At 34.4% G+C, this 25,733-nt stretch overlaps 1 protein-coding gene across 1 annotated transcript; it reads right to left on the reverse strand.

Moving 5' to 3' along the window:
* Positions 1 to 1,777: 1,777 nt before the first annotated feature.
* On the reverse strand, positions 1,778 to 24,067 carry LOC111539277 (calcium-activated chloride channel regulator 1-like). Its single transcript, XM_023207059.2, has 14 exons — positions 23,834 to 24,067; positions 22,551 to 22,691; positions 22,194 to 22,341; positions 21,384 to 21,492; positions 19,255 to 19,435; positions 15,528 to 15,755; positions 14,158 to 14,382; positions 10,322 to 10,499; positions 9,054 to 9,154; positions 8,484 to 8,708; positions 7,920 to 8,190; positions 7,198 to 7,362; positions 6,116 to 6,355; positions 1,778 to 2,118 (listed from the first exon to the last, which is right to left on the reverse strand). Exons 1-14 carry the CDS (start codon positions 24,065 to 24,067, stop codon positions 1,778 to 1,780), a joined length of 2,787 nt encoding a protein of 928 aa, XP_023062827.1.
* Positions 24,068 to 25,733: the final 1,666 nt, after the last annotated feature.

A 25,733-nucleotide genomic window follows, 5' to 3' on the forward strand; every position in this document is an offset into this window, starting at 1 on the left:
GGCCCTCAGCAAGCCCTGGCCCCAACTTGGCTTCCTCCAGTGTTCTCTGGAGCCAGCTCCCTGCCCTCACACCCTGTCTGGAACCCGAGAAGAGAGCAAGGCCAGGCCAGAAGCTGGTGTCCAACAGACACCACCTGTCAAAGCTGCCTTTCACAGGGTTCCACCTCCCAGACTCCCTCTGGGACCCAGAATCCTATCTGTCTGTGGCCTTGGGGTAGGTGACAATCCCCCTTTTTGATGATCTGAATCTCTGACTTATTGATCATGGAACCTGTCAAGTAGTTTTCAACTCTCCCAGTGAGGATAATTAAACATGCTCAGTCTAAAAAAAAAAAAAAAAAAAAAAAAAGAAGTCTCACCCTCTGATGTATAATTTGTCATGTCTACTTGAAAATTTAATGCCGTTTTTGTTTTTAAAAGGCGAGGTTTTGATTTTAAGATTAAAATATCAGGTTAATAATTTTCATACGTTTCATTTTGACTGAAGAATGATGGTTGAATTATACTTTCCTGCATGTATTGAGATAATCATATAACTAAACAAAAACTGTTAATGTAGTTAATTACTTTAATTTTCTAGTATTAAATCACATTTGGATTCCTGAGATAGATTTAACTTGGTCATGATATATTATTATTTTTCATATTTTTTTCTGGATTTGGTTTGCTAATGATTTATAATTTTTTTCTTGACTCTTTCAGATATATATAGTGTCTTCGTTTCAGATATTTAAAGAGTTTCAATACTCTTCTTGTCTGTAAACAAAGGATTTTCTACCAATGTGTTCTTCTCTCTCTTTCTCTCTAAGAAAACTCACCCCACTGCTATATTAATAGCTCAATTTACCTTTTATTAGATAGTTTATACATTCTATTAATAGTTAACTGTCTGAAACTTTATGTGTTGATTCTCAACAATGTTATTAAGGGGTTAGTTTTCATTATATGAAGTCCTCATAATACCATGTGCACATGATACTTTGTGGTTTTTTAAATGTAATGAAGTCAAATTTGGAATTTTTTTGAGGTTATGAAAAATTCATTAAGTTATTTAAAAATATTTATTGAATATCTACTATGTGTCAATTATTATTCTAAATGTTGGGGACACAGTAATAGGAAAAAGAAAAAATCCCTGTCTCAATCAAGCTTCTTGGTAATAGTCTTAGGACCTAATGATGGCATCAGCATAGAAATAACTTTATTGTGATGTTCCACAATTCATACAGAAAATGATTTTTGCTAGTCATTTCAGGCCTAGGGCTAAAATCACTTTTAATCAATGACAAAAAACAAATATACCACTTATAATCAATGATAAAAAATCAAATTTGACTTCCTTACTACTACTAGTAGTCCTTTTCAATTATAGCTTATATAAACATGAAGTATTCATTTGTAATAAAAAATGTGATACAAATAAATCTATAAAATTATTTGCTACTATGTATATATATATTTAAAATGGCTTGGATACATTTTGATGTCAGTATACCAAATGAATCTGTAGCACACTCTAAAAATGTTTCTTAAAATGCTTACAAGTACAAATATGTATCTTTTCATATTAAAAATTAATGAATGGATTATTCAAAGACAGGAAATGATATATTCATTTTGATTAACATTTAACAATTCAAGTAGTATTAATTAGAAAACTTACAACATTTTTATATTCACTTTTATATTATAATGAGCTTTATAATAGACAATAAGTATAGTAAATTAAATTCTAAATAAATGTTTACCAAGTATGTATAACATTATACTTTCTAGTTTAAAATATGGATACAATTACAGCTAATCCAAAAATTGCCAAACTGATTGCAGAAATATTGGTATCCAGATCAGGAATGCTGGGTTCCTGTGGAGGAATAAAGTGAGTTGCTTGTGCAATGTTTGAAACCTCTGCGGTGACATTGGGTTCACGGATGGCTTGAATTGCAATATAGAAGGTGGTACCATTCTCTATTTTAGAAGGTTCTGGTTTAAATTCAAAATTTTCTACTGAGCCAGCCTCCTTAGGTATCAGACCAGAAGTATTTATTAAAACAGCTTTATCAAAATTTTCTTGGAGGTCCAGGACATGTTTGCTTATTCTTATCATGTAGCTGTCAGCTGGAAAACAAATAGATACTTCAGATATATTAAAATCACTAGGATGCCTTGCTGCCACCACGCTGCCTTACATTTAGAAACCTATCAGAAAAGCATATTAGGTTTTAATTATGGAAATCCCATTAGCTTTTGTCTGATTATTCTGTCTTTATTGTAAGGACAAATGTGTGAACAGTTTTTCTTAAAATGTAGAATTCTCTAATCCCAGGAAATTTTAATTCAAAATCATATGGTACTAAAAAGTTAGAATCTAGATTCCTTTTTAGGAAGAGAAATATAAGGAGTTGCATCTACTTTTTATTTTAGAACAAGGAACATAATAGTATTCTAGGATAGTGAAGATATTCAGTACCCTATATCTGTGTCATTTCTTATTAAGTTAAAAGAGAAAGTAATAGGAGTAAGTAAAGGAGAAAGAGAGATGATAAATGGAGTGGGAAACAGGGATAAGGATAACCAGCAGAAGGAGGCAGAGAGACTGGAATGTGTACTAATTAAACACGTGCCAAGCAGAAAGACAAACATTGCAAGTTCTCACTTATTTGTGGGATCTAAAAATCAAAACAATTTAACTCACAGACATACAGAGTAGAAGAATGGTTCCTAGAGGCTGGGAAGGGTAGTGGGGGACTGGGCAGGAGAAGGTGGGGATGGTTAATGCGTACAAAAAAATAGTTGGAAAGAATGAATAAGATCTGCTATTTGATAGCACAACAGAGTGACTATAGTCAATAGTCAATAATAACTTAATCATACATTTAAAAATAACTAAAGCAGTGTAGTTGGGTTGTTTGTAACATAAAGGATAAATGCTTGAGGGGATGGATACCCCATTCTCCATGATGTGATTATTTCACATTGCTTGCCTGGATCAAAATCTCATGTACCCCATAAATATATACACCTACTACGTACCCACAAAAATTAAAAATGTAAAAATATAAAAATAAAAAATAAAAGTATGTATGTGCTAAGGACCTAGACAGACCTTGAGTAGCACCCTAATTTTACTTGCTAGCTGTGTAATAAAAAGAAATGTATTTAAGCTTTCTTTCTTTTTTTTTTTTCTTTTCTTTTTTGAGACAGGGTCTGGCTCTGTCACTAGGCTGGAGTGCAGTGGCGCGATCTCGGCTCACTGCAACCTCCAGCTCCCTGGTTCAAGCAACTCTTCTGCCTCAGCCTCCTGAGTAGCTGGGATTACAGGCATGCACTACCACGTCCAGCTAATTTTTGTATATATATGTATTTTTTCAGTAGAGAAGGGGTTTCACTATGTTGGCCAGGATGGTCTCGATCTCCTGACCTTGTGATCTGCCCACCTCGGCCTCCCAAAGTGCTGGGATTAGAGGCGTGAGCCACTGCACCCGGCCTTAAGCTTTCTTATCTCTAGTTTTTTATCTGTTAAAATAGAGATTCAGTTATTCAAATCATTCAACAAATATTTATTAAGTGCCTACTATTCTAGTGGTAAGAATTATAGATGATAATGCATGACGCATGTTTACTACAATTTAATAAATGATAAATTAATAAATGTTTGAAATGTTGGCTGTTATTTTATCAAGAAAGGAAAAGAAGATGCCAACATAAATATTTCTTTCTACACTGCTTTTCAATATCTACCATTCATGTAAAAATATATTCTCACATTCTGAAATGTGATGAAAAATAAAACACCAGGTGTTCTTTTTTGAAGTAAGGACTATGTTTTTAATTTTTCCATTAAATATTGAAGGTATTTCAAGTGTGTGGTGAATAACTTTTAGTGTATTTTTAAAAAGAATTCAGGTCCTCTGCTTAATATTTAGTTTCCTCTTAAATAGGCCTTATCAATCCATTCTATTATTCTTCACAAAAACCCTGTGTTCCACTTAGGTAGGTCTCCTCTCTCTCTCTCTCTCTTCTCTCCACCTATCTATTCCTTATTTTGATTAGAATATTCCATTGTGAAATTTTGCTTTCTTGACCTTGCTCATATAACTTTGTTCTTTCTCTCTCCAAAAGGGTTGTGCCTCCTTCTCCATATGTATGCAAATTGTATTCATTCCTTAAGGTCCAACCAAGCCCAACTGCATGAAGTTCCATCCAAGTATTTCATTCACCCTGATGACTCTCTTCATGAACTTCTGTTTCATGGAATGGAGTTTTTCAGATACTTTAGTAGAGGTTCAACTTTTCATTCTGATTAGATCTTATTATTTTTTGGGGTAAAGACTGTGTTTTGTACTCTTCGTATCACTCAGGGTACCTGGTCCTGTGTTGACATGTATTTGATCTCCTTAATTACTTGACCAACAATACAGTTGTTGACACCCAACATGATAAAATTAGAAAATCATAAAATATTAGAATTATATCTACTTGTTTTAGTAATTTTAGGTGATCTAATCGAATTTGTATATTTGACAGGTGTGGAAATTGTGTCCCAGGTAATTTAAGTGCTTCATTTGGGTTTACATAGACATTCATTTATTCTTTGAGAAACTGCTACTACCTTACTTTTGGAATATCTACAGGTAACATTTAATAGGTACCACAACCTCTTCCTATTCTTCCTAAGGAAAGACAAGATTAGATGCCACCTATTTTAGGCATTTGTGATTATACATTACTGCTACTTTTAGTTCTTATAATCAGCATGAGGGATATTTATTATTAACACAATCTTGAACTGAAAGTTTGGTTTTACTGAATTCACTATAGAACTAAATATTTGGTTAAGAAATTTCATTTGTGGCTTTTTCAGTGGCAATGGTATTTTTCACTTTTTTTTGATTCTGCCATATGTTTAAGGGTCATACCATGAGAAAATAAGGTATTTCAAAAGCTGTCATAAGATTTTCAACACTGAAATACAAAAGCTCTGTTTGTGCATATTCTATGTTTCCTCTGGCTTTAGAATGATTTTCTTCTTGTATAATAATAATAAGAAATGCAGCTTTGAAAATGCTATATAGTGAGTGAAAGACTAAGAAGCATCTTTTCTTTTGAGCGTGTACAATGAGGGGTTTATTGTAACCCAGGAGAAAGAGTACTGAACACTGGTGTTTTAGCACTAGCAATCTCTGAGGCATTATGTATATGTATATTGCATATTGCTTTCATTTTCCCAATCTTAAAGGGAAAACAGCAAGACTGGCATTATCCCATAAAAACCTACTAACCTACATAATACTGGAATATGGTAGGCATTCAATAAATACTGATTGAATTCAGTTAAATTTCAAGCAATGATAGAAGTAATTTAAACTTTTTGGAATGAGGGTCATTTATTATCAGGAACTTTGAATAAATGAGATCTTTTGACCTTGAACTTTATTCAAACTCCATGAACAAATCTTTCAAACTAGTGAATTTCTGTGCATATGAACATCTCTCTGTGGACACCTTCACTTCTCTTGGGTAACTACTCTCATTCTTCAACACTCAGGGATAGTCTTCTCTGGGAAGGCTTTATGATATACTCTGATTTTAGCCTCTAACTAGGGGTTTGTGGCCCATCTATGGGTTGCCACATGATTCTCTGTTTATAAAAGTATATGTCTTATTATACGTAATTATATGTTTACTTGTGTGTCTTTTGTACTTAATTGACTGTTGAGAGTATAGATCATTTCTTAGGAATCTAATAGGGTGAAAGCTCAACAGAAGGTTGATAAATGTATGAAACTGTGCAAGTATACAAATACTTAAAATTTGGGGGAAGATAATGCAACAGAAAGCTGTTAACTGTCCTCTTAAAGCTGCTTCAATTTCTGACAGACAGTTTGGCATAACAGAATCTGACATGACTGGGTTAGAATTGTAAATTACTAAATATAGAAAGAACTTGGTCCAATTAACTCTTACAGCTTTAGTTTTCACATCTGAAAATAAAAAATGGCCTTTGTTAGACAGTTCATGAATGTTATTTATAAATGGAACATTAGAAAATTCTCAGCAAATGAAAGTCAATGGGATTTCTTTTAGTATATTTAAAATGTAATGTCAAACTTACCTCTTCCTTTATCGAGGACCTTGCCAGGGGCAGTCCATGAAAGTTGAATACGATCTCCTTGAAACTTAGCATCCAGGTCTACAATTTTACCAGGTGGGAACACCTGAGAATGATTACCATTAGGAGGCACTACTGATACAGTGAAGGACCCTCCAGAGGCGAGTCTGCTGAAGTCGTCTATTTGAGCTTCTGCCACATCTTCTTTGACTTCAGGTTTGGGTGAGTTCGGTATAATTTTTCCTACCAAGAAAAAATTTTGTAATATTTCATATTTTCATGTCTACTCTTTTTTTGTTTTTGTTTTTTGAGATGGAGTCTCTCTCTGTCGCCCAGGCTGGCTGAAGTGCAGTGGTGCGATCTCGGCTTACTGCAACCCTCGCCTCCTGGGTTCAAGCAATTTTCCTGCCTCAGCCTCCCGAGTAGCAGGTACTACAGGCGTCCGCCACCACGCCTGGCTAATTTTTGTATTTTTAGTAGAGACGGGGTTTCGCCATGTAGACCAGGCTGGTCTGAGACTCCTGACCTCAGGTGATCCACCCTCATCTGCCTCCTAAAGTGCTGGAATTACAGGTGTGAGCCATCGTGCCCAGCCGCCATGTCTATTCATAGTGCATGCTGATCTTGCAGCTGTAGAGGATTGATACTGATTGATAGCAAACTTTGAAAAAGTAACAGCTTTTATTGAGAAAAAGTTTGTTTATTGATATTTTAAAATTGATGAGGAAACATTATGCTATGTTAAAACTATCTTTCAACCTATCTGTCTCTACTACTTGACTGCAAATTCTTTGAGGAATAGGATTATGTTTTGTCTTTGTAGCTCTAGCACCTAGCACAGTGCTTGCAACATAGTAGATGCTCAGTAATTTTTTTTTCAGTGTAAATGAAATGAACTCAGGGGGATGTGAACCAAATATGTGGAAACATAGGTCTTTGCTAGGTCTACTAATAACAATATGGCTTTGAAACATACAGATGATTACAACGTTATATACTTGGGCTTTCTGTAGTACATTATATTTTCAATGTTTGTGTGCACTTTATCTAAACAGCTGGCACATTTCTATTTTAGTGCTACTTACCATTTTCAGCATAGCCCGGTATATACAGAGCTTTATTCTGTTGTTGACTTAGCCTAGCTGTGTTTTTTCTTGCCTGGGCATGCACTTTTAAACTGTATCTACCATTTCCATGGTAATCTGTAAAATACCTTGAGTAGATGCCATCATTCTTGATAGTATCAGCACCTTGATAATGAAATGTAAAAATTAGTCATCCAATAAAGTAAAAATGACAGTCATATCTGTTTGTGAACACTGATAATGTTAGTAATTTGGGAGACAGTATGTAGCACAGTGTTTTAGTACATGAATTCTGGAATCAGACTATTTTGGTCGAAAGCTTGGGCCACTTGCTAACTCTGTGTTTTTGGAAAAGTCTAATTTATGGTAGGCATTCAATTAATATTAACTGTTACTATTATTTCATAAAAAATACGTATCAAAATAAGATAACGCAACTGGAGAAAGCATATATGAAACACTGACATTAATGAAAATAGAGAAAAATTGTGCTCTTAAGTTCCATGGAAAAAGTAAAATTGTTCATAAAATTTAAAAATGGCATATGTGCTATGTCTATGAGTTGTCAAGATGACTGAGAAAAAAGTTTTTAAAACATTAGGATTAAAATTCATTTACTTAAAAATGTGATTCATTAGAAAATACAGGAAATATTGACTTCTAGGTCATAGAACTGTAGGAGGATTTTAAGTTTAGGGGAAGTTGATGCAGATTCTTATTACCTGCGCCATTGTCCCAGAGCTCCAATGTTACTTGATGTCCGTCTTCATTTTCTATAATGGCTGTTACGTTGATTCCCAGAACAGGCAGAAACCCTTGACTGACTCGTGCATAAACAATCATTGGGCTAGGGTAATGAGCTGTATTTTGACTTATGTGAGCAGTTACAATTACTGGGAGTGTGGTAGGGCTTCTTGCTCGAGTGGTCATTGTCACAGTTAGCAATTGAGATTTGGTATGATTATTTTGAAGGCTGTAAGTCCAAGTGCCTGTCTAAAATATTAAAAAATATATATATCTGAGAGCTTTGGTAATATTTTCCTACTTTTTGTTTGGAATACAAAATTATTTACAAATTTAAGCAGAATGATAATCATGATTTTTAATATTGAATTTCACAAACAGTATGAATATGAATTCCTAATTATTCCATTTGATTTCTTTATTACAGATGATCTGTCATCATTTTAATATTGGCAATGTATAAGATGTTATTTATGTTATTTTCATTTTTAAAAATAGAAATTGATTAAGAAAGCTTAGAGAACATAAAATAATAGACCTACCTCTGCAATACCTGGTATTCGAAGACGGACAGACCGAATATTTAGTTTATCTTCTTGGAAATCTGAGGTAGTATATTTTTTTCCTTTTGGATCTTGAAGAATTATTTCTGGCTTTCGTATTGTCCATGTGACAACAAAGAAAGTATCATTTCCAACTGTACTATCCACAGGCACTGTACCATTTATCCATTTCTTCCCTGGGATTTTCAAGGTTTTACTTTCCAGCTGTTGGATAAATAAAAACAATAAACATATGAAATCCATTTGTTATCATAGTTAATGAAATTTCTGAGTTTAGTCAGTTTAGAGTAACTTTAAATTTGTTTTTAAGATTTCAATTAGAATAAGAATTATTTTAAATAATTTTCCAAATAAAGAGAATAGAAAAATTCAAGAGAAAAAATGGCTTTAAGTGTTATGGAAAATCAAATTCAGTAAGGATGTTTTTCTTCTGCATATCTGAAATATTTTCAGGCAAAATAATTATTAGAGAAATAGGAGTTAATAATTAGGATAATATAAATTTATTACAACTGTGAGAAAGAAAATAATTTTTTTTATTACACTGACCTGAAGAGCCTGCTGAGAGATGTTGCCACTTCCAGATGAAATTCTGCTGAAAGCATCAATAAGGCCGTTTATGTCCTTATGGGCAAAAAAGCGATGTCCTCCTAAAATTGAATTTTAAGTGGAAAAGTCGTATTTGTTATTTTGGTATCATCAATACACTTTAAAATCTATTTTAAAATTTTGTTTTAAACTTACAAAAGATGAACTTCCCAGCACTTTGTGACCTTTCAGTATATCAGTGTCCCTTACGTAATCCTACAATAATAACTAAAACCTTGCTCAAAATAAGAAAGATAAGTAAGATTAAAAGAAACTTTAAAGAATGGGCCAAATTGTATTGTCTTTACATCAATTAGTCATCAAATGTAAGTGCCCGCCGCATTGGTAAAACTGGTGTAAGCACTAAATAATGTTATAAAAATGAAATTTAAGATAGTTCTTCTGAACCGGCTGTTTATTTTCTAGTTGAGTCTAAGGCACACCAAAACAATTAAGACAATTACAGTCTACAATGAAGTAAAAATTAAGTGAAGGAAATAAATAATGTAGAAATTAACGAAGAGAGAGATTACTTAGGTGTGAGGAGTTAGGAAAGAATAGATTGCAGAGGGCAAGAATTAACACAAGTGATTGCCACAAATACAACAATCAATATATATTTATTGAATTGATAAATGGCAGAAAGATAAGCTGGAAGGTTATTGAAGTATCCCAGTCAAGGAATTGTAAGGGCTGGATTATAATGGCAGTGGTAGAAGGATTGTATAGAAAGGTGAAATACAGAACTGTTCCAAACTAAGATTTAGCAAGATTTGGTGAAGCAGGAATAGGGTACTGTGATGGAAGAGCTCTGAATTGATAATCAGGACTCTATGGCCTTTGGCAAATCATTTGCACTCTCTAGGTTTCCATTTCCTCATCTGTAAAAGAGGATTGTCAAAATCCCTACTGTGTGATTGAGTAGTATTTTGGAATTAAGCAATAATTTTTGACTTCCAGTTGAGTAACCATAGAGAAATAAGTTTCTGTTTAGTAGCATTGGCAGAAAGTGAGTGGGGGATGAAGACAGCAAATGTTAAATAACATCAGAAAAAAACTGGTGTATGAAGTGGAAGAAAAGGAAAAGAACTTAATCTGAAGGATGAAGAAGGGACAAAGATTAATTTTTAGGATAGGAAATGTTTGAGCAGCTTTATAGAGAAAGAGCCCCTGGAATGGGAGAGACTAGAAATTTATTTTTTTATTCAAACTATATTCCAAAAATTTACTTGTCATATTTGACAGGGTCTCCAGTTCTTTGTCAGCAGACGGCCCCAGAGCAATGGTGTGGATGATTGCACCACTTTGTTTTACCTCTTCAAAGCATAAGCTCGTTTGATTATCTTCCCCATCTGTTAGTAATATGATTTCAGAACCCGAAGTACTCTGATTACTCTGGGAAATTGCCTGATAGTGAAAAAGCCAGGTTATTAATTGTAGAATGTCATATCTATCTATCTACTTATCTATTTTTTTTTGAGATGGAGTTTCGCTCTTGTTACCCATGCTGGAGTGCAATGGTGCAGTCTCGGCTCACTGTAACCTCCACCTCCCGGCTTCAAGTGATTCTCCTGCCTCAGCCTCCCAAGTAGCTGGGATTACAGGTGCCCACCATCATGCCTGGCTAATTTTTATATTTTTGTAGATACGGGGTTTCACCATGTTGGCCAGGCTGGCCTCAAACTCCTGACCTCAGGTGATCTGCCTGCCTCGGCCTCCCAAAGTGCTGGGTTTACAGGCATGAGCCACTGTGCCTGGCCCATATCTTAATATATTTAAAATAAGAATAAACCTGTTCTTCTAGTCCTTGCATCAGAGTAAGCAAAAGGAAACTCGGCGAAGTCATTTCAGTCTGAGTTGGCATATGGAAATGAGTGTAATTTATAGTGGTCTTGTAAGTTTTCAAAGCTAGAGTGTCAATACTTCTTCTAATGCTCTCAAATATACTTTTGCTACCAAAGAGAGGAAAAAGAAGCACTTAGAGCAATGCCTGACACACAGTAAGTATTCACTGAATATTAGCTATTATTGTTGTCAGTATTATCTAAGAGGTAGGTGGAGTGGAGGCAAGTGACTCAGGCAGTTCTAAAAGACTGCAGACTAGATATTATTTGGAAAGTCATGACCAAAGGTGGGTGTGCAAATTTAAACAGTGTAATATGTGCTTTAAAAACACATTTTATTTGATCACTTCTGAAGAATCTCAGGATTCCCTGGACAAAAAAACTTTGACCTACCACAAAGAAGAAAGTTCCTAATTTTGTCAATTATTACAAATGTATTTTTTTTTCTTTTCATCTTTTCCTAAGTCCTACCAAGAGATTTGGCGTTAGATACCTTGAGAGTAAATTCCAGCTCTGCTATTTGCTTAATAGAATAGCTAGTGTTTAGTTTTTCTCAAGACTTTATATTAAAGTATATACATGTATATTATATAGTACATACATGTATATAAGGGTTATATACATTTATAACAGAGTTTTATACATAGATTAGTGTAATGATTAAGTTTATGGACTTTGGGGTCAGAAAGACCAGGTTTTGAATCTTATATCTGCCAATTTTTGACTATATGATACTGAGAAAGATTTAATTACTGTGCTCTTCAGTTTTCTTATCTGCCAAACGGACATACTAATATTACTCAACTTACAGAGTAATGGTAAGGGTAAAATAAGACCATGCATTTAAAGCACTTAGCATAGGCAATAACATATAATATGATCAGTAAATGTTAGCTATTATGCTATTATTGTTAGAATTTTGTAAGTAAAATGCTTATGTATTGATTGGTTTTATTATATAAATAATTAAGAGCTGTTTATAGCTCTGAATGTGATCTGACACCATCTATTCAGTGATAGACTTTGTGGTCAAGGTATCATAAGATATATATCAAGGCCGGGAGCAGTGGCTCATCCCTGTAATCCCAGCACTTTGGGAGGCTGAGGCAGGTGGATCACCTGAGGTCAGGAGTTTGAGACCAGCCTGGCCAACATGATGAAGTCCCATCTCTACTAAAAATACAAAAAATTAGCTGGGCGTGGTGGCGGGTGCTTGTAATCCCAGCTACTCAGGAGGCTGATGCAGGAGAATTGCTTGAACCTGGGAGGCGGAGGTTGCAGTGAGCTGAGCTCATGCCACTGCACTCCAGCCTGGGCAACAAGAGTGAAATTCCATCTCAGAAAAAAAAAAAAAAGATATATATCAAAATATATTTTAAAAAATACATGAACCAATATGTGTAAACATTCTAACATATTCCCAATTTACAGTGCTTGTCATATTTTAGAAGTGAATAGACATATATAGTAAGAATTATAATTATCATGATAATAAACCTTTCTTAAGGATTTATTTATCTTACATAATGCCTGCAATTAAATGAGATAGGTACTATTATAATCCACATTATCTTGGTTGAGGAAGCAGATGTTCTGTGTTGAGTTACTTACTCAAGGTCATTTAGCTAATAATTATTAGAGCCAAGATCCCACATTTGTCTACATCCAGGTCCTGCCTTCTTAAACTAACACATTTAATCACAAATAGACACAATGAAGAAAGTCGAGATGTAGTATTAATCAATAGCCTGGATAAGACTAGCAATCTCCATTTTGAGGCAAGGAGAGGTCAGTGAAGGAAGTAGTTTTCTATTTTTGTGACTTAAAGCATGACAATAAATAGGCTTAAATGAAAGTTAGGTTGGAAGCAATTCAAATGAGTACTGGAGGCAATTGGGTATAGTGCTCCAAGAGTGCTCCCAAATGTTTGAATTCACCATTTTAATTACATTAAACTTCAATCTATGTTTGTTAGGTTAGGTACTATACTGGTTACGGAGCTACCTCTATCTTTGTGATCTTTCCTTTCTTTCCTTCGTTTCTTTCCTTCGTTTCTTTCCTTCCTTTCTTTCCTTCCTTTCTTCCCTTCCTTTCTTCTCTTCCCTTCCCTTCCCTTACCTTTCCTTTCCTTCTTTCTTTCGACAGGGTCTCGTTCTGTTGGCCAGGTTGGAGTGCAGTGACATGATCATGGCTCATTTCAATCTCTGCCTCTAGAGCTCAAGCAATCCTCCCACCTCAGTCCCCCAAGTAGGGGGGGCTACAGGCGCACACCACCATGCCTAACTGATTTTTTTTATTTTTTGTAGGGGCAAGGTTTCCCCATGTTGGCCAAGCTGGTCTCCTACTCCTGAGCTCAAGCGATCTGCTTGCCTCAAACTCCCGAAGTGCTGGGATTCAGGGGGACCCACCATGTCCGGCTTATTTTTGTGACGTTTTAATTTTAAAAAAATTTTAATGTATTTTTTATTTTTATTTTTTTTGAGACAGAGTTGTGTTCTGTTGCCCAGACTGGAGTGCAACGGCACAAGCTCGGCTCACTGCAACCTCCGCCTCCTGGGTTCAAGTGATTCTCCTGCCTCAGCCTCCAGAGTAGCTGGGATTACAGGCCTGCACCACCACGCCTGACTAATTTTTGTTTTTTAGTAGAGACGGGGTTTCACCATGTTGGTCAGGCTGGTCTCGAACTCCTGACCTTGAGTGATCCACCTGCGTCGGCCTCCTAAAGTGCTAGGATTACAGGCATGAGCCACCAGGCCCAGCCTCTTTGTGATTTTTAAATATCAACTTAACTTGATAAACTGGGTCTTTCTTTATCCATCATATGGAAATGTTACTAATTTCCCTTTTCCATAATCCCCTCAGTGGCATTTTTTTCTGCTCCTTGAAACTCAGACTGTGGAAGTATTAGAGAAATGGGGAGCTCTCCAATAAAATCATGATTGTGTGCACACTGAAATTTTCCCCACTTACTTAACCACTCCGCAGTGCAACTTAGCACCTCAGGAGTATATCATTGGAATAGCCACCCTCAGAGAGGGTCTGGCTGTAAACAGATACTAGGAGAGGCTATTTTTTTCTTCTCATAAATGATTTACCTTGATCAGGTCATAATAGTATTAATTGAGGGGCCCATGAATGCTTGTCCTTTGTTCAAAGGTAATTAGAGAAAATTAAAAATGATAGTAAATGGCAAATGATATTTTAAAAATATTTTATTTTACCTGAAATCCTGCTTTGAGTCCCCCACAAATTGAAGTGCCACCAGTAGGTTTTTGAGGCAGGTTTGCAGTGATCTTTTGGTAAGTGTTCTCATCAATTATTTTTGTGAGATTATTTTGGATTTCAGCAGAACTGTCAAATGTGACCATCCCAACCAAGGATCCCTTTTCAATAATTTGAATCAAGTACAGTTCTGCTGCTTGGTTCATTCGAAAGAGACGGTCTTCCTGTAAGAAAAAGGTGTGAATAACTCACAAGACTCTCCAAATCTTGATGGATTAATGAATGACAAATCATTTATAGGTCATAGATCATGAAATAATTGATTGGTTGTATTTTAAAGTTTAGCTTCTTCATTTTATTTAAAAAATTTAAAGAAAATCTTAAAAATTCAGTTATATTTGAAAAAGCCTTAAAAATCGATAACTTTTTATTTAATGGTTTTACACTGAGGAATTTACCCTAAAGAAATAATTTTAAAAATGCATACAAAGATGCTCATTTTAATAATGGCAAGTTTACGTAAATCTCCCAACTGTCCAACAACAGGGGATTGCTTGCCTAATTATAGTGTGGGCATGTTAGACAAGCATTAAAAATTATGTCATGGAATCTTTTTTTTTTTCATGAGGAGTATTAAAGATATATTAAGTAAAAAAATCAGATTATAAAACATTACATAAAATATAATCATATTTTTGAGGAGGGAAAGCAAATACATTAGCAAAGAAAAGACTGAAGTATCATATTTTCAATGACAGAATTATGGATGATTTTCATTTTCTTGGTTGGCTATAATTTTTCTAGTTAGAACTAAAAGTTAAGGAATAAAAATGATTCATAATCCAATACCTTAATATAACAACTTTTTTTTTTTTTTTTTGAGATGGAGTCTTGCTCTGTCACCCAGGCTGGAGTGCAGTGGTGCAATATTGGCTCACTGCAACCTCCGCCTCCAAGGTTCAAGCCATTCTCCTGCCTCAGCCTCCCAAGTAGCAGGGATTACAAACAAGTGTCACCACTCCCAGCTAATTTTTGTATTTTTAGTAGAGACAGGGTTTCACCATGTTGGCCAGGCTGGTCTCGAACTCCTGACCTCAGGTGATCCACCAGCCTTGGCCTCCCAAAGTGCTGGGATTACAGGTGTGAGTCACTGCACCCAGCCTACATTTTTCTGTTGGCATATTGTCTTCCAGTACTTATCTATATAAAATTATGTGCTAAAATTTATTAGAACATAAATACATATGTATGTTTGTTACTAGAACTGAACCTAAGATTATATTTCCGTCAGCTTAAATACTTAATACTTATATTTCTAGTAGCTTAAATACTTAAATAATTTAAGACAGTTAACCAAAAACTATCTTACTCTATACATGCTTCCAGATTTATCAAGTACCAAACAGACTACACGCTGTTTGGACTTGAGCAATGAAAATGTAGGACGAGGTGGTGAATTTATTTCTGTCATGGGAGATAAATGCTGAAAATCTTCAGAGCTCATGATTACATCCCATGTGCTTCTGTGATTGCACATTTTGTTCTGTAGGTTTGGAGCTTCTTTATTGTGTGTTTTTTCAGTACAAAATTCAGTCACCTGGAAAAAAAAAATCAATTAGAAGACAAGATTACAATAACTTGTGAGGCATCAAATATGTCATACATATCTGTCATACATATCCTCCACAGATTTTATCTCCTGTTAAAAACTACTTTATAATCTAACATTCTGACACCATTTGCATACTTGAATGGAACAGAAGCAAGGTAAAGCTATCAATATGTACTGGTAAAGATTTTTGGTGATTCTTTTGGCTATGGATAGAAACATCAGTGGGGAATTGTGGCAGCTGGCACGACTGCTTATGTTAACTTTTTACTTTCCCTTCTAAACTTTGGGGGAGCTCAAGCCTTGAATTAAGTTTGAGGAAAAAGGGGCAGGGCTTGTGATAATTTCTAGCTACCTTCTAAAAATGGTGTAGAGAAAATGGCCTTCTTTAATTGTCTAGGTATGTTCCATATCATCATAGTTGATCAAAAAACTTGAGGACAGCTATTCTACAACCCGGATCACTACTGGCTCTGGCAAATTTTGACATAAAGTAATACTCCTGAAAAAGGAATGAAAGTATAGGGAGAAAATGAGGAAATGTAATTATTTGTCTTTTAGAGGCAAGTGGTGAATTGTATCCAGTAATTCTGCCAATGAATATTTCATTACTATAGAATCTGTGAAAATGTTTTAAGTATTGAAAACGTAGTAACTTGGAAAAATGCGGTCTCCAAGAAGGAGTTCATCTTGCTACTGCAAGATGAGCCTCAGCTTACAAGAAATATTTTTAGTAGTGTCATTTCATTATTTTAATGCCCTCCCAATGTAAAATAGCCAGATGTAAGTTCAGAATTAGAAGAACTAAATTATTACATTTGAATACCTTTTATCTAAGTTTTATGAGTTTGTTTTGTTTCTGATATGGCTGATACATTTCCCAAATGGAGTTATATTGGATGGGAGAAAAATGTAGTTTGCAATCAAAGCAGTGATTCATAACCAAGTCTTGCTGGTATGAAATGCCTATCAAACCTGGTTCCTCTTTCCCCTACCACTGCCAGTGCCTTTATTTGGGCCTCTTACCTGTTGCCATGGCCTTCCAACTGGTCTCCCTTGCCTCCACTATCAGCTCACTCTATCTCATCCTTTACAATTAGTAGGATTACCTTCCTGAAATAATTAAACTTATCACATCACCAGTCTAAAACTGAGAGGATAAAACTCAAACACCTTAGCTCTGTATGTCCCCATTTTTTGTTTCAACCTCATTTTCTGCCTCTTACTCACCATGTATTCTTTGCTTCTACCATACTGGATTTCTTTATATTCTTGAAATATGTCAGAAACTTTCATTAGGGTCTTTGCTAACCCAAATGATAATTTCATGCAAATCAGAAAAAGCACCACTTTCTCAAGTTCTTTTACTGTTATCTGCCAGAAAATTGTTCTAATAAACATTAAAATCTTAACGACCATGATGCAAATAATTTAGGCAATGCTGAACTTCCAGAATCATGAACAGCATCCCTGCCTTACTTCACTCTTTGCTTTTGTAAATCTGTTTCTTTGTATAGAATACTCTTTCCCTTCTCACTTTGGCAAGTACATACTCACTTTTCTCAAATTCCAGCTCAAAACTCACTCTTCAGAAACTGTTTTCTGACTTCCAGTTGGCAATGGTTACTGCTTCGTAACACTTGGGTCATATCTCTATGTGTCTTCCCACTTAATAATATATACTTATTTTATCATATCTTTTTCTCTCTAAACTGAGTTTCTCAAGAACAGTCATCTTTAATTATATCTGTGTTCCCAGTTCTTAATGCAGTAAATACTAGGCATGAAGTAAGAATCATAAATAATAAGGAAACAAAATCATGGAGTTGACTATTCAACATATTAGATCATATCTTTCCTAGCTCTGAATTCATGCCCTCAGTACAGACACTATGCAATATATTTATGTTATGATAATTAGAAATTAGTGTTATTCTGGAAATGTAACCATTTTATCTCTTGGCCATGTCTTGTATAATTAGTTGCCCTCCATATTTCAGCTCCACAATCTTCTTCATTATTATTTATGTACCATGTAGGCAGTGTGAGTTATCTCCTGATAGTCAAATGCTTTTGGAATTTATAGTATGGATCAGGCAGTACATACAGTATTGTAGTTATCCTCTTCTGTCACATGATTTGATATCTATTTGTATGCATTGCTCCAGATTTAGCAGATAAAAGGGAACGTTCCTGACCATGTGTCAAATGTAGTCAAGCCTTTTATCATTAATGCCCAAAGGTCCAAAGGAATTTTAAATTTTATCAGAGATACTAGGCCTTTACAAACTTCTGTCTGTAGAACTGTTTTGGTATTGGTATATGAAAACACCAATCACTACCAACAAATACAGAGGTTTGTAAAGGTATATGGCATATACCTGTGAAAATTTGGTATGTAAAAATTTGCTTCTTTGAAGTAAGTTAGTACCACTATTTAGAGGTAGTGTATTTGTGTTTTGATTTGTTGTTTTTGATAAGTTTCATATATTTCATATTTTAAAATATTTTTATATGTTTAGAAATGTTCATTAGGTAAGTACAATATGTTTGGATTAATTAAGATTAGGCTTATCCATGGGAAGAAACAACTGGTTATTTTTCAAATATTTAACAAACACATTTTAAAAATTAAAAATTTAAAGTTTATATTGCGTTCAACTTGTGCTAAACACTATGATAATACTTTACATTAGCTCTTGTAAACCCAACATGAATGACTATGTGAAGTAGGTATTATAATTCCTATATAAAAGATAAGAGAACTAAATCTCAGATTTAGCAGTTTGCCCACAGTGGACATAGCTTTAAAATGACAGACTGGGTTTCGATATCAGCTCTATCTGACTCCAAGACTCCAAGGTACCTATTCTTATGCACTAAGCTTTACATATTTAAACCAGATATTTCAGGTCAAACGTTAGTTTTCAACTTTTTTGTGGTGTGTTATTATTTAATTGGTTAGACACATTGGTAATTGTGATTTTTTTTTTTCTTAAGTCTGTTCAGTGGAGGAAGAGCCCTGTGTATTTTCACAATACCACTTTGCAATAGCTTGGCATGCTTTAGTGTGAAGGTAATGGAAAATCTAAAATGTCAATCCTTTTCAAAGCTACATTATAAATTACTTTAGAAAAGTAGTATGGCTAACACTTAGAAAACAAGTTAAAAGTAAGGTTGTAACTCTATACAGAAGTCCACAGAAGTCAATGAGGAAAGAGATGTATTCTCAGAATTTTTTGTGTGACTCCAGTGAGAAGGCTACAGTGCTACATTTGAATAAAATAAATAGGTTAGTAAGAAAAGATGGGGTAATTTCCAGAGACACCCTGATACATGCTAGAGAAAATGACCTCTAATTAATTGCCTGAGTAATTTTCTGCCTTTCTATTGGTACCCATAATTTCACAGTAGAAAATCCAGCTTCTCGAATTAATTTTTTTTTTTCCCATGGATTCCTTTGAGAGACTGGAAAAGAGGTACTTACAGAATCAAGATTTTGCATAAACATAATGGATTCCTTGGCAGTCTGGGATCTGTTTGGGATAAATGTACATTTTGCTTCATACAGCCCCGTCTTTGGGTTATGTCTGCATGGTCGTTCTATACAGCTGCCGCCCTTGCATTCGTGCAAAACCATGTTAACACCGGTAATATGAGTGGAACATCTATGAGGAAAGAATTAGATTATATATGTATATGAAGACTTGACAAATCATGAATGAAGACCAACATCCTAAAATTTTTCCTTCAGTGACAACTGCCATGGATCATGTACTAAACATGACATTTTGACAGAAATAGGCACAATATTCTACCTCAATTTGTAATCAATTTCAATAGAAACAATGTTGTCAGTTCATATTTATTAAACATGCATTGGCCATTGTGATCAATAAATCTATTATCCTTGTGACTTTGAGCTAAAGATGATAATTCCTAATCAGAGGGATGTTGTGAAGATTAGATGAGTTAAAAGGTACAGCGGAATTGCTTATTAAGAGGAAAGGGAAAGTCAATATTATGCTTAAAATCCTTTTCAATTTCCATATGTGGTATTCACAGTTTTGTGTTTATAGCATTTTGTAAGCTATATTTTGAGAACCTCTTCACTAAACTGGTGGAAGAAATAAAACTAAACCCTGCATGAAAAGGCTTATGCCTTCCAGCCATTTGGTCCTTATGGTAAAAATAATTGTCCAGTCCCTGGCAGAGAATAGGGGGCAGGGTACAGGGACAGGATTCTAAAGTTTCTGTTTATATGCAGGATATCCTACCATTCTGTGTTAATGTTAAACTTCATGACATTAATCAATTTTAATGAATTTGTATTGCAAGAATTTAGGGACATGGTGAGTCATATTTCCCAGAGGGTTAGTTCTTGAGTAAGCCTGAAAATTAAACTTACATATGATGACACTTCGCTGCTTGAAAGTGCCTGACACACAGTAGGAGCTCAATAAATGTTTTAGATACTTGTTTTTACTAATGTATCTATTTTTATGACTGATTATAAGGAAACTCATTTATTTTTCATGAATTTATAAAAAATTTGTTGTTTGATACATTCTTTGTTTACTTTACACCAGGTCCAAGACCAGAGGATTAAAAAAATGCACAGTTCTTAAGAATGTTAAAGTCTAATGGGGAGAATAAAACTGTATAGACAATTACTGCCCAGCGACATATGTGTGAGAGAAGCCCATACATGCTGTGGGCGCATTCTTAAGGGCATTTAATCCCAAATGGAGGGAGAGGAAAGACATTTAAGTAAGAAATATTTAAACGGAATCTTAAAGGATGAACAGACATTATTTGAGTAAGTGAGGAGTTGTGTGGGATGAGGTTGAAAGAAATGAGTGTCCTGCACTGAGAGGAGCCCAGTCTGTGTGAAAAACTGCAGGCAGCTCAGTGGAGATCAAACGAACAACACATTGGAGATGACGAGAGGCATTTTTCCATTACCCCTCTTTCCTTGAATACATTTTTCATCGCAAAGACTTATTTCCTATTACATTAACTTCCATTGTTCTTCAATATTCTTTAAATACTCTATGTGCTTGATATTTTTAACTAAGTTTAAACATCTCATCTATTTGTAATAGTGCCTGCAGCACTTAGAGTTATATTTTTAAAAAATCAACTTACTACCTTATCCTTATGAAAAGTACTTTTTCTTTAAGATCAAGATTAAATGAAAAGTATAAGACGATATTTACAAAGAAGCTCTAGCAGCCTAACTGATTTCAGTGAAACAGATTTACCTTAAAAAGTGATGAATCAAGTGTAGCGAAAGAGTGGCTAGGGTTGAATACCTATTCTCGGATATGTTGGGATTTAGGCTACAGCTTTTTCCTTTCTCCTCTGCCCATAGCATGTTACAACACAGTCCCTGTGAATACTGAAATTATTTCCTGTTTTTGATTCATCTTGATGCCAAGGTGGAATCTCTAGAACTAATTGGTGGCATACATGATGGGGCAGGTTGGATATTGCAATGAACTGTTTGAACATTCTCAGGTAGTTACCTGAGATAGCCTTTGTTTGCCTAGCATAGAAAATTAAAGAGTCATAAGCAAAACATTTTGAAAACAGGTTTGCTCAATACAATGATACCTTGTTGCTTCAATAGTGTTTCTTCTGGAAATATAGAATGGCTGGTCCACATTATACTCATCAAAGACTCCCCACCGAAGATGGGCCCACTCATGGACAAATACTCTACCTGTGAGAGAATACTGCCACTTATACATTTATAGTTACAATATTTTAAGACAGTTTCCTTATATTTCTCTTAAACCTCTCCCCAACCTAATTGAGTCAAGGTACTCCAGAAATTGATGCCTTTTATTAGGCCAAAAAAGTTGAAATGAGTTGGTGCCAATAAATGACGCATTTTGTTATTAAACACACACACACACATGCACACACAGACACACACACAAAGAAATATAATTGGGAACGTAACTAGCATATTTTCAAGTAAAGGTATTATTTACTACCTATTTTTCTCTTCTTAGTTTTGTTTTCTTAAGCAATGGGATCTTGCTCTTGCTCTGTTGCCCAGACTAGAGTGCAGTGGCATGATCATAGCTCACTGCAGCCTCAAGCTCCTAGCCTCAAGTGATCCTCCTGTGTCAGCCTCTTAAGTAGCTGGGACTACAGGCATGCACTATCATGCCCAGCTAGTTTTTAAAATTTACTTTTAGTTTTTTAGAGACTGAAGCCTCACTCTGTTGTCCAGGCTGGTCTCTATCTCTTGGGCTCAAGTGATCCTCCCACCTCAGCCTCCTAAGTTGCTGGGATGACAAGTGTCAGCCACTGTGCCTGGCTTCTTTAAATTTTTTTAAAAAATAGCATTAAAATAGTGTTATTTTTTTTCCACCAGTAGAAATAAGAACAGAAGTACATTTTAGATATCTCTACCTCGAGGCCCATAAGTAGGCAAATTATTGGTCAACAAGAAGTTTGGAGTAAAATGTATATATTGTCCTTTATCTCCGCATTGTCCATATTGAAGTGTATAGGGATCATCTCCGTATTTCAGGTTAGGATCAGCAACTAAGACATCTGCCTAAAAAGCAAAAGAACAAACAAAAACAAATTCCAAGGGCAATGGAAACAAGAGATTTTAGAAAATAGGACTTTTTTCATATACATTAAGAAAAGTTATATTACTAATTACTAAATTAGTGATTAGTAATTATTAAACAATTACAGATATTAAGTTTTCAAAAGCACAGGAGGAAAAAAGCAGTTTAGGAGTTAGATGAAATAGCCTACCTGGTCATATGATTCTTGTTTTGGGATTAAGTACTCAGATTTTGATTCCCAGGTAATTGGAATTAAAATGCTTACATTCCTGAAATAAGCTCTTCGTTTGGTGGCATGAAACAGGTAAGCAGATGCTTCAGTTACCATTTCCTGACAAAATTTAAAATACCTTGTGGTAATAATTTCACAGTGAAATGAATATAACAGTACATATATAACTAGATGAAGCAAATCTAAGCCTTTTCCCCAGAACATTTTGGGAAAACTAACTGAAAAATAGATTGAAGTTTTCTATAGTTCTTCAGTCTGTAAACTCCTTATTTTCACATGCTCAAAATCACCTTTTAAATTTTTTTACCTGCATTCGGCATATGGGTTGGAGATGGAAATTAGGGTGCTGGGTGAGATGTCAAGGTGATTAAGACTGGGAGCCTGTTGGTAAAGTTGTTTATTTGATCAAACAGAGTTGCTTCTGGTTGTTTAGATAAATTGGGAGTTTAAAGTTTGGTAGATTATTGTAACAGATGTCAATTGAAAAAAAAAATTTGCTAGATTTATTTTTAGTTATCTTCTCATATGGAGTGTTTTCATAAAAGGCAAAGTTTTATCAAGTAGAAATGAAAATAGAAATACATAGGTTTCATTGGCTTCAGATCCCAGTTTTGGCACTTAGAGTGAGATTTTTACAAATCACTTCATTGATGCAAAGGTAATAATTCTTGTTTTTGAATTCCTCATGGAGATATTGGGAGGATCAAAGAAGACAGTATACATTAAAGTGATAAGTATCAAGTGTTTTTTATTATACTGAATAATGCAAATAAAGAAGGTACATCCATTAAAAATGTGTCATTTTTTCTTTAAGATACATATGACTTTTTACTTTTCCAGAGTTTGAACAAGTGTGAACAACTGAAAAAATGTATAAGATAAAACTCTAGGGCTTAAGTGTAGATTAGGTAGCTAAACTTTATAAAAGTAACTCTATGAAGATAAAATTTGAGAATAATTTTCTACTTGCTGTAATGTCTTTCTGTTAGCTTAACTAGTTGAAAAAAAAATATTAGTTCAGCCTTTTAATAATTCATTGGGGAATGGCCAATAGTATTAACATATAATAAAACACATTTAAACTAAGCAGGTATTAATCTGACAGTTTAGATAAATGCTATATAAATGATAAATGCTGTTGAAGCAATTTTGGAAAGTTATCACTCAATGAATACCTATGCACCATGAGTTGAAAATACTTATTGAAATAAAAATATGTGGATAATAAATTTTTCTCTTACCTTTATGTTTTGAATGAGTTTTTCATCTTCTGGTACACTGGGATTAATTGCAATGACAATGCCATCATATCCATTGTTATTTAAAGTTACCTGCGAGCTTTTCAATACAGGCAAGAGAAGCAAGGATAGGAAGAGAATCACCTTCAGACTGAACACGATTTTTGCACGTTGCAACAAACCTTTTGGAAATGTACAAAGGGCATTTATGTATCTGCTTAACTCAGGAATTTGCATCAAGACCAAAATATTTGCATAAAATTAGTATATAAATTACTAAAATATCTTGGAGTTGCTAAGTAGCAATAGGGATTATGCTGAACACATTTATCATACTTTCTAAGACAGCTGAGGCATTAATATTCATTTGATTGAGTCTTTTAGATTGTGTAGTTGTCATCATAATGGTGGGAGATCATAATTGTCATCATAATCACCATCAAATAGTATTAGAGATGGTATTTGTTTATAAAGAAGCACAATCTGGAGGGATGAGGAACTGTAATTAAAAGAACCAGGAAACAGTAGATTAAAAGGCCTGGTTTAAAAAAAGAATAAAGGGATTGGAGTAGGAGTGGCAGTGGATTAAGGGTTTATATTCACTCTTTATGGGAGTAATATAAGCACAGTGGTTGGGAATAGCTAAAGGGAATTTTATTTTTATCTTTTGCAATAACTAGTTGTATATTTATTTTAGTTTTCAAATAGCATTGAATGTTTTACATACATGTGTAACTGATACTTAATATGCTTCAATTAAGCTTTCTTTTTTGGATTGAATGCAAATCTTCCTTAGCTTGGAAGAGTTGTACTCAGCATTGTGAGCTGACTCCACAGTCAGATACATGTAAACCTGACTCTTGCCTTGGTCACTTAACAATCAAGTTATTCTTTGTAAGAGTTATGTGGCTCTTTTTAAGGCTAATTTCTTTTCTGTGATATCAGACTAATTATGGAATGTTGGAAGAATTAAATGAGATAATCCATGGAAAGTACTCCATAAAAGACTTCTGTCACCTAATAAGCATTCAAGACATAGTATCCATTATTATTAAATATTATATATTATATTATGAATACAAAGCTTGCTGTAAATTTTTGCCAATTAAATTCTATGTTTTCGTTGTTATTTTATAAAACTTTTAAATATAGTCTTCCAGTGTTTAACAGGGGAATGAACTTGCCTGAGCTTGCCTGAGAAATGGTTAGAGGAAAAACTGTCAGAATGAAACTATAACCTTTCAAAAAATGCTCTTGATTATCTCCATCTATTGACAATATCCTATCCTTGTTGGTTCAGTTTAGTGTGGCCTCACCTATAAAATCTTCCCAGATCGTTCGCACTAAAAGTAATCTTACTTCCTTTGTACTTGTTTGAACCAGTATATTTATATACTACCTGTATCGCATTTGTTACTATTAATATACATAGTATATCTCCCTACTAGATTGTAAACTCTTCTTTGGAAGAAAGAGATTATTTTTTTCTGAGTGTAACCTGTCAATCTCAATTTCATTAACTGTTATATGAGGACAGTAATAGCTATCTAGAAGAAACGTTTTGAACGTTAAATGAAATAACCTGTGGGAAAGCACCCATTATAAGTGCTGGTACATAAACCTCAATAAATTTATTTTTTTCTTTTCCTTATTCCTTATAATTCATATGAAAAATATGTGAGTGCTTCTATGTGCCAGGCCCAGTGCTCTGCTCTTTACTGAAATGGGGAAAACAGTCACTGCTTCCAAAGAACTTGACGATTTGTTGCATGGATTCGATTAGAATACAAAAAATTAAAATAGAAGATGAAGTAAGAAAAAATTCTATAAGATAGCTACAAACATAGTGCCAGGAAGCCAAAAGTTGGGTAATGCTTTTTGTTTTAAAAAAGTTTTTTATTTC

The sequence above is a fragment of the Piliocolobus tephrosceles genome, chromosome 1, assembly GCF_002776525.5.
Source record: "Piliocolobus tephrosceles isolate RC106 chromosome 1, ASM277652v3, whole genome shotgun sequence".
NCBI lineage: Eukaryota > Metazoa > Chordata > Mammalia > Primates > Cercopithecidae > Piliocolobus > Piliocolobus tephrosceles.

Coding starts and splice junctions, on each gene's coding strand:
- LOC111539277 (XM_023207059.2), bottom strand. CDS start 24,067: ATGCAAATTCCTGAGTTAAGCAGATACATAAATGCCCTTTGTACATTT. Junction 14,383..15,527: donor AATCTGGAAGCATGTATAGA/GTAAGATAGTTT, acceptor TTTTTCTTACAG/GAAGACCGTCTCTTTCGAAT. Junction 2,119..6,115: donor GGTCCTCGATAAAGGAAGAG/GTAAGTTTGACA, acceptor TTTGTTTTCCAG/CTGACAGCTACATGATAAGA.